This window comes from Gallus gallus, chromosome 1 (genome assembly GCF_016699485.2).
Source record: "Gallus gallus isolate bGalGal1 chromosome 1, bGalGal1.mat.broiler.GRCg7b, whole genome shotgun sequence".
NCBI lineage: Eukaryota > Metazoa > Chordata > Aves > Galliformes > Phasianidae > Gallus > Gallus gallus.
In genome coordinates, this window is record NC_052532.1 from 178,886,456 (window position 1) to 178,902,129 (window position 15,674).

The 15,674-nt window shown below is 42.3% G+C and overlaps 1 protein-coding gene across 1 annotated transcript in view; it reads right to left on the minus strand.

Moving 5' to 3' along the window:
- Window positions 1-12,024: 12,024 nt before the first annotated feature.
- ZMYM2 (zinc finger MYM-type containing 2) overlaps window positions 12,025-15,674 on the minus strand; it is a 94,260-nt gene continuing 90,610 nt past the window's right edge. Inside the window, 1 exon segment of the mRNA XM_040649623.2 lies at window positions 12,025-13,777. Coding sequence (XP_040505557.1) covers window positions 13,585-13,777 — 193 coding nt within the window. The 3' untranslated portion in view covers window positions 12,025-13,584.

A 15,674-nucleotide genomic window follows, 5' to 3' on the forward strand; every position in this document is an offset into this window, starting at 1 on the left:
TAACACTCTACCATGGACAGGGCTGCCACCCATCAGATCAGGCAGCCCAGAGACCCATCCAACCTGTCCTTGACCACCTCCAGAAATAGAGCATCCACAGGTTTTCTGGGCAGCCTGTGCCAGTGCCTTGCCATCCTATCAGTGAAATTTTTTCCTATGACATCTAATCTAAATCTCTTCTCTTTTAGTTTAAAACTATCACCCTTTTTCCAGTCACTGTCTATCCAAATAAAAAGTTGACTTATCTCTGGTTCCCCTCATGTGAAGCTTTTCATCTCCCAGGACCCCCAAGTCCTTCCTGGCAGGGCTGCTCTCAAGTTCTTCTTCTCCCAGTCTGTGTATACATCTGAGATTGCCCCAACCCAAGTGCAACCCTTTGCACTTGGCCCTGTTGAACCTCATTCAGTTCACCTAAGCACACTTCTCAAGCCTGTCTAGGTCCTTCTGGATGACACCCCTTCCTTCTATGGTGTCAACTGCACCACTCAGTTGGTGTCATCAACAAACTTGTTGAAGGTGCACTCAATTTCATTATCTATGTAATTGACAAAGAAGTTGAAGAGCACTGGTCCAAAGATGGATCCCTGGGTGGCATCATTCATCACCAGCCTCCATTTGGATATAGAGCCATTAACAACCACCCTCTGGCTGTGACCTTCCATCAGATTCAACATAGAAGTTCTGGCTGAGGAAAAACTTAACACAAGCCTGCAGTGTGCGTTTGCAGTCTGGAAGAGCAATAGCATCCTGGGTTCCACCAGAAAAGGGGTAGCCAGCAGCATGATGGAGGGGATTGTCCCCCTCTACTCTGCCCTCGTGAGGCCCCAGCTGGAATACTGTGTCCAAGTGTGAGGCCCCCAACACTGGAAGGATGTGGAGCTTTTGGAGAGGGTCCAGAGGAGGGACATAAGGATGATCCAAGGACTAGAGCACCTCTCCTGTGAAGACAGGTTGAAGGAACTGGCTTTGTTCAGCCTGGAAAGAGAAGGCTGCTGGGAGACTTCATTGTGGCCTTCCAATATTTAAAGGGAGTTTATAAACATGAGGAAAATAATTTTTTTACATGGGTAGATAGTGATAGGGCAAGGGGGAATGGTTTTAAACTGGAGGAATAGAGATTTAAATTAGATGTCAGGGGAAGTTCTTTTCTAAGAAAGTGTTGGGGTGCTGGAGCAGGTTACCTAGAGAAGCTGTGGATGCCCTGTCACTGGAGGTGTCCAAGACCAGGTTGGATGTGGCCCTGAGCAACCTGATCTAGAACTTGATCCAGCAGCTGGCAGCCCTACCTGTGGCAGGGGGGTTGGAACTTGATGACCTTTGAGGTCCCTTCCAACCAAAGCCATTCTATGATTATATGTTTACATATTTACAACTTTTATATGTAGAAAACAAAGTAGATGAGGCAAAAGAAAGACTTTGAGAGTTATTTGAGTCACTTAAACGCTGGGAATGGGGATTTAACTCATCTACGTTTAGACAAGAATAAAACTATGCTGTCTTAAAGTCAGTGGCAGGAGACAGTCACTTCTCCACGTGTGTGATTCATCTGTTTTCCTCTGTCTCATATTGAGATTTGCATGAAGAACTGTGCCCTAAAGCTGCTTATTCTGAAACTGAATGAGAAAGTAGCTACAGAGAGATCCAATGGTAGAATCACAGAATTGTAATGCCCCAAATTGGAAGGGCTACAAAGAGGGTGAAGGGTCTAGAAGGCAAAGCCAAGCACGTAAGGAGCAGCTGAGATCCCTGGGTTCATTCAGCCCAGAACAGAGGAGGCTGAGGGGAGGCCTCATGGTGACCTACAGCTCCTCATGAGGAGGCTACTGCTCTCAGACAGAGTTTTATTTTTGGGTGGTCCTGTGTGGATTCAGGAGCTGGACTCAGTACTGTGGGTAAAGCTGTAACGACATTTCTGTGTATCTTTAGGTCAAGAAAAATGTCTGTAATCCAAGTATCTGTCTTCAGACCTGGAGCAGATGAGACAGAAATTACGTAGTTTGGAGTCAGAGACTGAATGTTTTTGTTGGAAAGAACCCATTCCTTAGTTTCACTGGGTGGCTGTGGAGCTCAGGGCACCAAACACCACACAGCTCCAAGAGGGATCCCAGCTGTATGCATGCTATTATTTGCTTTTTTTTTTCTCTTGTGATAAAGCTCCTCTTTCTTGATGAAAAACACTTCCCAACAAGTCATGTTCTTCATAAATCTTAGAAGGAAACATGGACAGGCATCTGTTGGCCTGAAAATGTTATCTGCTATCAGCTCTCCTTCCTCCTCTCAGGCCCAGCCACCTCTCCCAGACTACCAGGACATAATGTTGCCTCCCAACACCTCACCTTCCAGACCAGGGGAAGTCAGCTGCTTCAATCAGTCCTTCAGGCCTTGTACCCACACACCAGGATTACATCTCCACTCTGTCAGCTGAGGGGCCACGTGATGCCTCTGCTGTCTGGAGAGAGGAAATCCCAGCTGTTGCTCTTGGATGGTACCTCAAGGGAGGACCCATCACTCTGACAGTGTGCCTTGCTCTGCCCTGAGCATCCAGAAACCCACATGCCTGATGGCTACTGCTGGAGCAGGTTTACCCCAGCACATCTCAAAGGTATCAGGAAGGCAGTGATTGATTTGTCAGCTATTTCTTGTTTCATCTTCCAAGTGCAGAAGATCTGCTGGGTTCCAAGGTGTCAGAGCCACAGCAGTGGTACTTCACGACAGGCAGCTCCCCAGGATTGAGCTGCAGCCAGGAAAACAGTGAGACTGCACTTACCCATGGCTGTATTTTCAGTCTTCAAGTACCATCTGCAGATGGTGATTCCAAGAGATGCTGGTCTGCTCAGCTGAAAAGAGGGTGTTTTTTTTTCTGAGACGTTAAGACAAGATTGATTTTAGATGTTGATGTCCACTACAGGCACGCTTACACAAGAAGCGGGGCAGTGAGTCCCAGAAAAGGTGTGGTGTTCCTGTGTCTGTTGACTCAAAGCTTCACACAACTGTGGTGCTCTCCTGTACAGAACAAGGAAGATACACTCTCCTAAATATCAGGTTGGATATTAGGAAAAAATTCTTCTCAGTAAGAGTGGTGAGGCAGTGGCACAGGCTGCCCAGGGAGGTGGTGGAATCACCATCCCTGGAGGTATTTGAGAAGTGTGGATGTGGCACCGAGGTTAGTGGGTGTAGTGATGACGGGTTGATAGTTGGACTAGATGATCTCAGTGGTCTTTCCAACCTTTATGATTCTGAGATTCTATGAAATACACATCCATGGGGAGACTTTGGGGAACTGCAGTGCAAACCATGGCAGACCAACATCCGAACTTGGCTTTCCCTTGAGGAGTTCCCAAGCCCCAGGGCCACCAGCCCAGAAGTTTGCCTGGTGCCACATCTCAGGGACCAGGAGGGAAGACCAGCCTGAAGGGCTCCTGGCCAAGCAGGGGTAGCTCTCTCTTCTCTAGGAGGTGTCATCCTTGTTGGGCAGATGGCTGAAGGCTCTAATGTTGTGTCTGGAGTTAGTGAGGTCAGCTGTGCAGGTACATATGGACTGGAAGGGTGGAAAAATCTGCATTGGGGGACTTAGGGCAGAGAGGGTCTCCTACTGCACTCCGAAGCCCCATCTGTCAAATAGGGAAAAAAGAAATGTGCAGTGTGAAATTCCCCGACTGGTTTTCAACTGTTTATTTTTGTTTGAATTTGTCTGGTTAGCATTGGCTCTTTCATGTCTGCTTCACTGTAGCACATCTGTATTCCCCAAACCCAGCAGTAGCAGCACACTATTCAGTGTACAAAAGGAGAAAGTCCATGCTTCAGTTATGTCAGCTTGGAACTGTTTGGATACATTACATGCTGAAATGGAAACTCGTAAAAAAGAGAGTTGAAACTGAATTACTGTTTTCGTTATTAGGAAAAAAGAAGAATTATGAAATCATTTGCTTGTTAATACTAATATATATTTAGTGCACTTCTTTTCAAGCTAACATGAAACTTTGTGAAACTTGCATTGTTAACATGCCTGATTTTTCACAGAGTTAACAGAAATGTGGTTACATCAACCTTTCATTGTATGCGGCCTCAGTTATGCACGGCAGCCTTTGTTATGCACTGACCATGCGCTCGCTCACGTGACCGCCTCAAAAACCTCACACAATGGCATAAAAGGACTCTCTTCTGGTCAGCAACACCAAATTAGGCATAGAAAAGAAAGGAGAAGATTTAAAATGATTACTTTCAGTTGCAAGAGGATGTATTTTAGTAGAAATAGCTCTGATGCATCATTTATCATTTTATAGAATCATAGAATCATAGAAGCGTTTGGGTTGGAAAGGATCTTTAAGATCATCGAGTTCCAATCCCTCATTTTATGCAATAATGCAATTTTAAGTTAGAAGCTGACAGCATCAGGTATTGTCCAAAGAAGTGATTTTGATCACCCGAATTCCTACTTCAAAAGAAATCCATCATCAACTTCCACAGACAGTGATCTGCTGTCACTACTGCATCTGTCACGAGGACTGCTAGAGAGATTTCCATTTAGCTGGAAACTTAGAAGACTGAACAGTTGAGCATTATGTTGAAAATGAGTGCAGGTATCAGATTAGTATTATATATAAGGTATGTGCCTGCTGACACACATTGTTTATTTTCTGAGTATAACTGATGAACTTTTTCTGACCTAAGACATATGGAAATCAAACCTGGCAATTACTACAGCAACATATAGTCAATGGTATTAATGTTCTCACCTGCATAAAAAAAAGTAACTGATTTGCATCCTGGCTTGTATCAGCAATAGTGCAGCCAGCAGGAGGAAGGAGGGGATCGTCCCTCTGTAGTTGGCACTGGTGAAGTTGCATCTTGAGTACTGTGTTCAGTTTTGGGCCTCTCACTACAAGAAAGACACTGAGGCCCTGGAGCATGTGCAGAGAAGGGCAATGAATCTGTGAAGGGTGTGGGGAGCACAAGGCTTGTGGGGAGTGCTGAGGGAACTGGGATTGTTCAGTCTGGTGAAGAGAAGGCTTAGGGGAGACTTTACTGCACTCTACAACTGCCTGAAAGGAGGTAGTGGTGAGGTGAGGGGTTGGCCTCTGCTCCCAGGTAACAGTGATAGGATGAGAAGTAATGGCCTTAAGTTGCACCAGGAGAGGTTCAGGTTGGATATTAGGAAAGATTTCTTCTCAGTAAGAACAGTGAGGCATTGGTACAGGCTGCCCAGGGAGGTGCTGCAGTCACCGTCCCTGGAGATATTCAAGAAATGTGGAGATGTGGCACTGAGGGATGTGGTCAGTGGGTATGGTGGGGATGGGTTGATGGTTGCAGTGGATGATATTAGTGGTTTTTTTTTCAATTTTAATGATTCCATGATTCTCTAAGTCTTATTGTAACTGAGAAACATAATCACCATTGGGCTGTGCCCTGAAGCTCCCTGAGACCAACATCACCACTTTGATTTTCTGCAGCCACCTTTGGACCTTCCAGGACCTACCAGCAGTGGGTGACAGAGCTGCCACGAGATGCCTACTTGCAAATATTAGAATATGAGTAGCATTTTTCTATTAAAGAAGTAATGGCTTATATTGGTGGAAAATATAAGGCAGAATACTTAGTGTTAAAAGAATGCTACCTGTTAAAAGTTACTTGTCTCCAAGCACATTACGCTCAGAGATCACTAATGAATGTGAGCCAATGGGAAATGCTGCTTGTATGGCAATTTCCTACCATGCCTTTTGCAGGATTCATGTTTGTAGTCACCATAAGCACCCCTTATAACTAGCAAATGAGCAGAATCATGGCAAGAACAGACTTGTATTTCCTATCTGGCGAAATAAGCAAAGGCAATTTGAGGAATTTGCCCTGCAGTTCAAATAAGAGCTCCCTGCTTCTCTCCTGAGGGATGCTTTCTTTTGCCAGGTTTCCAGTACTCTTAATCAAACATTTGGTAACCTACAGAAGGGGTCTGTTTCCTACTCCCTGTGTTCATAGTTCTTACTAGAAGGGCTGTCTCTTACACTATCGCCACCAGCAGAGGTGAAGATCAGCCCTTCCAGACTTGGGGTAACGAGGTTGGAAGGCAGACGCATGGTGCAGAACTTGACCCAGCAGGAGCTGTTCACTGGTGGCCATGCTTGTGGCACATGTCAGAACTCCAGAAATCACAAAAAGTTATTTGGTTCTTGTATAATTTAAGGCAGCAGCATCACAGGTGTTTCTCCTGAAAAGGAGATGTGGGGAGTTTGGGTGGACTGGAGGAGTGCAGAACATCTCCACAGACGTGCAGGAGCCACAGCAGCAGTTGCAAGTGAGCTCAACAAACCTTGGCCCTTGAGACAGGCAAAGCAGCTCAGGTTCTCCATCTAGAAGTCTTGTCATGTTCGGCCAGAAAAATGCCAAGAACTGTAACTGTTTCTTATATGGTCTCCTGTCTAATGCTCCTTGCTTTGAGCACAGAGGCTTCCTTCTGAGGAAACCAGTCTTAGTGAGACTTTCCCAGCAAATGAGCATGTATGTGTGTCTGCTCTTGGGCAGGGGATGCTCTCATGGTGATATTTACCACAGAATCATATAATCATTTGGGTTGGAAGGGACTCTTGAAGGCCACCTAGTCCAACTCCCCTGCCATGTACAGGGACACCTACAGCTCCATCAGGTGCTCAAAACCCCATCCAGCCTGACGGTGGGTGTCTCCAGGGATGGTGCACCCACCACCTCTCTGGGCAACCTGTGCCAGTGCCTCACCACACTTACTATAAAATCTTTTTCTTTATATCCAGTCTAAATCTCCCCTCTTTTAGTTTGAACCCATATCCCCTTGTGCTATCACAGCAGATCTTGCTAAAGTCAGAATCCTTTCATCACCTGGTGCGTTTGTAGGAATTTAGGATCTCTCTTTTGACCAAAAGCAGCTGCTCATGGACTGAAAATGATTCGTGAAAAGATCAATTTCATGTGCTTGATCTCCCTTCCTGTACCAAAGAAAGTTTTTTATTTTCAGATATTAAACACAATGCTGATGATAGCATTGAGTTCTCTTTAATTCGACCTGATTATTTGGGTATCCTGGGATGGGCTCTTTCTTTCTACCCTCACCAATTTTTGTTGCCTTTCTTAATGGCAGAGAAAACAGACCTTTCACAAAGTCCAAACCAAGACTTCTTGTAGTCTGCACTGTGTCACAATCTCACTCAGCCTTGTTGTCAGAGGCCTTCACCTCCTGCACAGCTGTACCTGGCAGGTTGCAAGGAGGGAGGCCTGTTCTCAGTATTCACCCTGATCTGATTAAACAATTGAAGTGTTGCAGCTTCTCTCTGGTATCTGGTACACAACACAATGATTTAACTGCATTGAAAATGTGTTGTGGAAGTTCTGTCAATGGCTTTACTCCATGAAGGCAAGAGATTCCTCAGAGAGGAAAAACAAAAATTTCCTACATGTATGAAATTAGTAATGGATTTGGAAACACCAAAACAGGCATCGTGAAAATACAACTAGCCATACAAAACACTTAAATGTGTCTCGTTTCCACATTCACTGATGGCATACAGCAGAAGCTGAGTGAAATCCTTTGAGACAGGCTATACAGGAAGTATAAGCTTTGAAGGGATTGTCAGAGTGCAAACTAAACCCGAGCTCCTAAATCCTACTACTTGTTCAAAAAGGATACAATCAACCTTTTCTGTCCTGTTTTCTCACTCTCCTTGCCAACTAACAACAGCTTATCCAGTCACCATCACAGATTCATATCCTTGGAGCTCCTCACCACACCAGTAGCTCACGCAGACTTTTTCTGCTACTGTGCCTGTGAGAACTGGCTCAGGGAGAGTGGAGCCTTTTGCAAACGTAACATTAAATTATGCCCTATTAAAGGATAAGGAAGAGGTAGAATTATCATTAAAGCTCTTTCTCTGTCCATACTTAATTCATAGGATCAGAGAATGACTTAGGTTGGAATGGACCTTAAAGATCATCTAGTCTCAACCCGCTGCCATGGGCAGGGCTGCCATCCACCAGACCAGGCTGCCCAGGCCCCTATCCAACCTGTCCTTGAACGCCTCTGGGGATGGAACATCCACAGATTCTCTGCTCAACCTGCTCCAGTGCCTCACTGTTGAGTAAAGATTTTCCTCCTAACATCTAACCTAAATTTCTCCTCTTTTAGTTTAAAGCCATTCCCCCTTGTCCTGTCACTACTAGACCATGCAAAAAGTCCGTCCTCCTCCTGCCTAATTGCTTCCTTCCGGGAAGGTCACAGTTAGGTCTCCACATAGCTCTCTCTTCTCTAAGATGAACAAGCTCAACTCCCTCAACATTCCTTCACAGGAGAGTTGCTCCAGCCCTTTGATGATCTCTGTGGCCTCCTCTGGACCTGCTCCAATAGCTCCACACCCTTCATGTGATGGGGGCCCCGGACCTGGATGTAGTACTCCAGATGGGGCCTCATGGGGGCAGAGCAGAGGGGGACAGTCACCTCCTTCTCCCTGTTCCCATCCTTCTACTGACGTAGCCCAGGATACTGTTGGCCTTCTGGGCTGCAAGAGCACACTGCTGGCTTATGTCACGCCAGAACTCCCAGCTCCTTCTCCACAGGGCTGCTCTCAAAGAGTTCTTCTCCCAGTCTGTAACACATATTTGGGATTATCCCAAATACTTGCACTTGACTTCGCTGAACCTCATTAAGCTCTCATGGGCCACTTTTCAAGCCTGTTCAGGTTCCTCTGGATAGCATCCCTTTCTTCTATGGTGTCAACTGCACCAATCAGACTGGTGTCATCAGCAAACTTTCTGATGGTGCACTCGATCCCACAGTCAATGTCATTGACAAAGATGTTGGAACAGCACTGGTCCCAAGATGGTCCCCTGTGGCACAACACTCATCACTGGCCCCCACTTGGACATAAAGCCACTGACAACAACTCTCTGGCTGCAAACATCCAACCAATACTTTATCCATCAAATAGTCCAGCTTTCGAACCCACCTCTCTCCAATTTAGAGATAAGAATGTGGTGCAGGACCATGTCAAAAGCCTTGCAGAAGTCCAGGTGGATGACATCCTTTGTCCACTGATGTTGTCACTCCATCACAGAAGGCCACCAGGTTGGTCAGTAACAATCTGCCCTTGGTGAAGCCATAGTGGCTTTCTCAGATCACTTCATCTCGTGTGTACCTTAATATCTCTTCCAGGAGGACCTGCTCCTCATACTCCATCCTGCTTGCAATAGAAAGAACATGGATTTAACTGCCTTTCCGATCAGCAACAGACTGAAATAGGACAGTGAGCATTACAACAAGGAGGAACTTCATATACTAAAACAAAGTCTGCTAAAAAGGAAGTGCAGTGTATGTTTACCACTCATGCCTTTGATCTTCCATCCCAAAGATACCTCTGACGTCCTTTTGTGATTGCCAGCTTTATGGGGCACCTCTCTTGTTTTCCCACCTATTTACACTGCTTCTCAACAGGACAAAGTCATAGATTTTAAGAAAACATTTTTTTTTCTGCATTATAGAATCACAGATTCACACAGTGAGCATTTTAAAGGCAATTAACACTGTAATTACTCTACAACCACAAATTTCTTTTCAGTAATTTATGTTTAGTTGAGTAATTACAACACCTAAGCTGCCTTTTTCTCACATACCCAAAATGACTGTACATTTATTTATATGAAAAAAAAATCACAAATGACCTTTTGGAAGAATGCATGCATTTTCCACACCAGGCGATATTTTCTATGTAATTTGCTTCTCATTTTCCCAGTATCTTGAAGCTATGACTTTACCTGTGAGTTATTCAACACCAGAGCTCCAATTGAGGAGATGCAGAGCACTTTCCAGGTGCATTCCTCAGTTGAGCTGTGCCAGAGGTCTCTTACAGAGATGGCCAGAACAGCCACGTTGCCCCTTCATGCTTCCCTCTCAAGGTGGAAAGCGAAGGTGGGATTCAGATACACATCACTAGCTAGGTAGTTCTGTGTAGGGCAGGACATGGCACATTTTTCTGTATAGCAATTTGTCAGGTAACACCTTACTCTGGCCTGATTCTAGTCCAGTTGCTGACAGTTCTCACAATATATATATATATATATATATTAGTTCTAATTATTACAAAATTTAATGCCTTTTGTTTTCTTCTTCCAGAAAGAAGGCTTTTTATTGCATTCTGCATTATCGTTCAAATTTAGGAATTACAGGTATACATTCAGCCTTGACTCATTTTTGACTACAGCACTTCAGTAATTTACATTTGGTGGAATCACCCTCTGCCCATGAAAAACATTATTGCTGGTGATGGAATAGCTCCATCTTCTGGAATAAAACTTATTTCCTTGTCAACCATCTTTATGTTTCCAACTTGGATTCTATTCCACTGATGGAAAGTGAATCCTGGGTAGAAAATGTGAGGATTTCACAATAATAGTATCATTTCTGATAAAAATCAGGAATTATTCATTATTTTCTAACCACACCGAAAAAAGTAAATCCATTGTTCAGTATACCACACTAAAAACTGATTTTACTATTTAAGGAATAGCCATTATCTAATTTTGAGAACAACAATTTAGGTTCTGTTTAAGACAAAGCAGTCAACACACACATTTAACCTTAGTTCTGATTCAGGGTACTTTAAGCTTCACGTTAAAAACATGCCATTTTACAAAAGTATGCTTGTGTTTAAACACTGTCCTAAATAGATGTTCCCCAGGAGTTGGTATTGGGGCCTGTCCTGTTCAATATCTTTATTGATGACCTGGATGAGGGCACTGAGTGCACTTTCAGTAAGTTTGCAGATGATACCAAGTTAGGAGGAAGTGTCAATGTGCCTGTCAGATCCCTACAGAGGGATCTGGACAGGCTGGATATCTGGGCTGGGGGCAATGGGATGAAGTTCAACAAGATCAAGTGTCAGGTCCTGCATTTTGGCCACAACTGTAGGCAACGCTACAGGCTTAGGGCAGAGAGGCTGGAAGACTGTGTAGAGGAAACAGATACATGGGTATTGGTCAGTGCTCAGCAGAACATGAGCCAGCAGTGTGCCCAGGCGGCCAAGAAGGCCAATGGCATCCTGGCTTGTATCAGCAATAGTGCAGCCAGCAGGAGCAGGGAGGGGATCGTCCTTCCGTACCCAGCTCTGGTGGGGCCACACCTCAACTACTGTGTTCAGTAGGGGAGGCTCAGGGGAGACCTTACTGCCCTCTACAATTACCTGAAAGGAGCTTGTGGTGAGGTGGGAGCTGGCCTCTTCTCCCATGTAACTAGTGATAGGACCAGAGGAATGGCCTCAAGTTGTGCCAGGGGAGATACAGATGGGACATTAGGAAATACTTCTCATAAAGAGTGGTCAGGTGCTGGCACAGGCTGCCCAGGGAGGTGGTGGAGTCACTGACCCTGAAGGTGTTCATGAGACATTCAGATATTGTACTAAGGGACGTGGTTTAGTGGGGGATAGTGGTAATAGGTGGACAGTTGGACTGGATAATCTTTTCCAACCTTAGTGATTCTGTGACTCTATGATTATATCTCATGCTGAAGTACTTTAAATCTGAACTATGGAGAATACAAGTGGTCCTCTTTTTTCATAGCATTTGAATGAAAGATTAAAAGAAATACTTCACATTAAGCACAATGCATTTTAAGCAGGTAAATGGTTCCAGTACTTAAAACTTAACGTATGGTCAAGTCAGGTGTTCAACTGGAGTGGGCAGAACAAAATGGTTGTAATTCCTTATTTAACTTCTTCTGTTATGTGGACACATTCTATGGCTGTTGCTTCAAAAAAAAAAAAAAAAAAAAACCCAACACCAAAAAACACCCTGAAGTTCTTATGGACTCACAAAGGGAGGAGTACTGAAGTTAGAAGTGATCTACCGAGTGTTTCCCTGTGCTATTTCTTGATTTCACAGGAAGGACATAGCCACCACAAAGAAACAAAAAGTAAAAGATATACATCTCCATCTACTTTTGAAATACTGGTATATCTAAAGTCAATACATATTCATGGACACACAAGAGAATAGTAAAAATGTAAATGAACTTGCTTTACAAAACAAAGCAACCGAAGCTTTATTTCTCTGTATAGAAAGATGAGTCTCCAAGTGCATTTTTCTTAAGCTAAGGAAAACCAAAAAGTCATGCAGCCCTTGAAAGAAATGAGCTCTAAGGTGGTATGTGTATATACACACACACACACGTATATATATATACACATACATACACAGACAGAAAATTTCCCTCTTTAATAAATGATTCTTCTCAACACACTTGAAGTCAGTTAAGAAAGCAAAACTAATGACTACTTTATAGGAGAATATTTTACCACATTTTTTTTCAGAACAATAGCAAAATCATTGCATGAGCCACCACATTGCTTGCATCAGTTCAACAAGAACAAGGAACAAAACTTGAGCAGATCTGGAAATCAGACTCCTTATGCAGAATAAGCACAACGAAAGGATACAGAACATATGAAAGGGATTTTCTTCAAAAATTTATCAGCGTTCTGCAACATCACATGTCATATGGCTTTTGTATGGAGGCATCAGTAAAAAGAATTTTCCCACCCATTGTCAAGTACTGACCGTATTTAAGTACAGCAATGCAAGAACAAACAAGTCCAAATTTAGTATACCATATTACTTTATGTAATACAGCATCAAAATTCATTTCGCTAAGGCTACAAAGGACAGATTTACAGTGATATGAGGTACCAGCATTTATGGTCAGAAAAGTAAAGACAGAAAAGAATTATACAGCATTGTCATCAGACATTTTCCTCTTTTTCTTTTTTTCCCCACTTTTTCCTTTGGATTTTTTTTTTCTTTTGTCTCCCTTTTTTAAACAAAATACATGTCATGATGATCACATGCTTTAAGCTTATGTTCATTTATTTATATATGTATATATATATTATTTGTAGGGGCAATTGAGAGAGAGTCACAAATAAGGAAAGGACACTAAGGTTTTAATAAGGGCAACAAAAAAAAATGTTTTCACCAGAATAGATTCACATTACAGTACACCAATATCGACAGCATTCTCTTTTGTCTATTTTTGGTACATAAGATGGAATCTCTCTACATAACCTTATAAGGCTTCAGTAACTAAAAAGTAAAAAACCTATTAGTTTACAATTTATTTAAAAATTCTCAAAGACACAGCAAGTTCTAAACTTTAGTAGTGCTACCCATACACAACCATTCGGTTTAAGAACCCATTAAAAGAGAGTGTCCTTTCAAGGGAGCTTGCAACAGTAGAGTTGTGCAATATGGATGTCTCTTACTACGAGAAAAAAAAATTACACATGGCACATTCTCATTCATATTTTGCAATGTAAAAAGTTACAAACATATCTAGTCAAATAAATAATAATAAAAAAAAAGAATCTGAAATGTGTTTGTTATGTATCCTAGCATCACTACGCAGAATAATGGAAACTTTCACTCACAGACTATTTACATGTTAATACCCGGGTGAGGGTACACAATGCTACAAAACTCATAAAACAAAGGGTAAACTTGAAATGTTCTCCATAATAAAAGTCTAGCAGCGTGACTATATCTAATGCTGTTTGTTTTCTTGACTGTTTTTGGAAGTTTGTTTTAATCTATGTCTTCATCCAGTTCATAATTGTCTTTTTCATAAATATCTTTTACTAAAAGAACCCGTACGAGCATATTTTCCAAAGTGTTGCGGTCCAGTGAGGTGGAAGTGTACCAGACAGAACTATCTGAGGAGACAGAGCATTCTGGCTGCAAATAGAACATGTCCGTCCTCTGATTCAGATTCTGTGGGCTACAACGGAGAAAAATAAGAGGAATTAGGATAATGGTTTTACAGGATAAATTAATACATTAGTATTTCTGACATTCTGTATTAACAAAACTATACTTTTACCTTGGCCTGCTACAAAATGAAGATTACTGTGGAGAAATGCTATCTTGTTCACAGTGTTGTGCAGCCAGCCAGTCCTGCACCCTCAGGACAGCCCAAAGCAGGCACCATGGACTGAGCAAGAGCATTTGAGACTGCAGGCTCTTCCAGTTTTGCAAAACTTTGCAACTCTAGGACTTCTAAAACAGAAAATATTTCCTGTTTCTGAATACAGAGATTGGGTTTCCCTTGAAAAGCAGTGGTGGTAGTTCTGAGGTGCATGGAAGTGCAACAAGAAGCTAAACTCCCTCTTCCTCCTATTTACTTGAAGAGTTGGTCACTAAGTCTTAAAATCATCCCTTAATTCTCAACCTCTTCTATCTTGCAGTTCATATACTTGCTCAATCCAACTCAGGCATATCTTCTAACCCACTAATTAAATTCTTTTCTTTTGCCCATTTAGGCAAGAAAATATTTTTCAATGCTGCATACACAAGTACTCACTCTTGCTGTCTCTTTCATGAATACTGCGGACTTCAGAAATCAGCTGCATGTCATGTTACTTTGGTAAAACTACCAAGGTAATCTTCCCAGATTGGCTGATAAAATTATAGGTGTTGCTTTTCACCCAGTTGGGTAAATTTTGGTTTCTTCTGCTCTTACATCGGTCAGATTGTCAGATTAGAAGCCAGAATGTGCTGTTTTACTATATTCTAATAATTAAACTATATTCAACTCCTTCCTACATTTTGGACAAGCCAGTATTTTTATAGGAACAAGCAATGGTGCATTGCTTACAGCTGTGAATGAGAGGACTCGCACATTTCAGCTGCAGTTGTCCAGCTGCATTTCAAACAGCTGGCATTACCCCAAACTTTACAACAGTTCATATACATTTTCAAGTATTAAATGCTTTAACAAAATTATTTCAAAGATGCAATGTACACATTGTAGAAGTGGAACCAGGAGAAACAGTCTGCTGCTGTAGGCAGCAATAGCAACCAGCATCTGCAGGAAAGGGGGACTAGCTGACAGATTTTTAACAACTTCAAGGTAAAAATCAACTTCTCTGTGCTATGTTTCAAACACTAACAGCATTCAAAATAAAAATTGGTAAGCTAAAGTTATGGCAAATAGTGGCACGTGTTTTGACACACTGGCTAAACGCAGCCCTGTGAGCAGCAAAAAATATGCAGCTGTGCTTTCCATTTTAATACAGGAACTTGAGAACAGGTTTCAAGATTTCTGAAAAAAAATTATCCAAAATAATTAGTTTCACAAGAACAAGGTCAAATCTCCCACTACTTTTACATTTTTGTTGCCCTTTTTTTTTAATATGTTAAAAAAGAGTTTTGCTACTTAGATAACATCAATTATGTATTTGATGTGCAGCCCAAGACAATTCCTCTTCACTCAAAATGACTCAGGGAAACCAAAAAGTTGGACATTCATGGTCTACACCATTCTTCACTTTTAAGAGTAAGCTATTACTTCCCAACACAGGTTGGATCTCATGCTTCATTTGATCTACTGTGCCGCAAACACAATGTAATTTTTCTTCTCCTGTATCACTTGCCTATGTTCTACTTAACACTTACATACATTAAGTCTCCATTAAAATCAGTTGACACAGTGGCTGCTCCAATTTAAAAAGAATATTTCCCATGAAATTCTGTTCTCAAACGCTTCCAAAACACTTAGCTGCTCAATTAATTTTTTGCAAGATCTTCCTAAAGTTTCTTTTTAATGTATTAATACATTGTTAAATGCATTAATCTCTGAACCGATAGGATGGAAACAAGCTATTTCTAAATGCAGA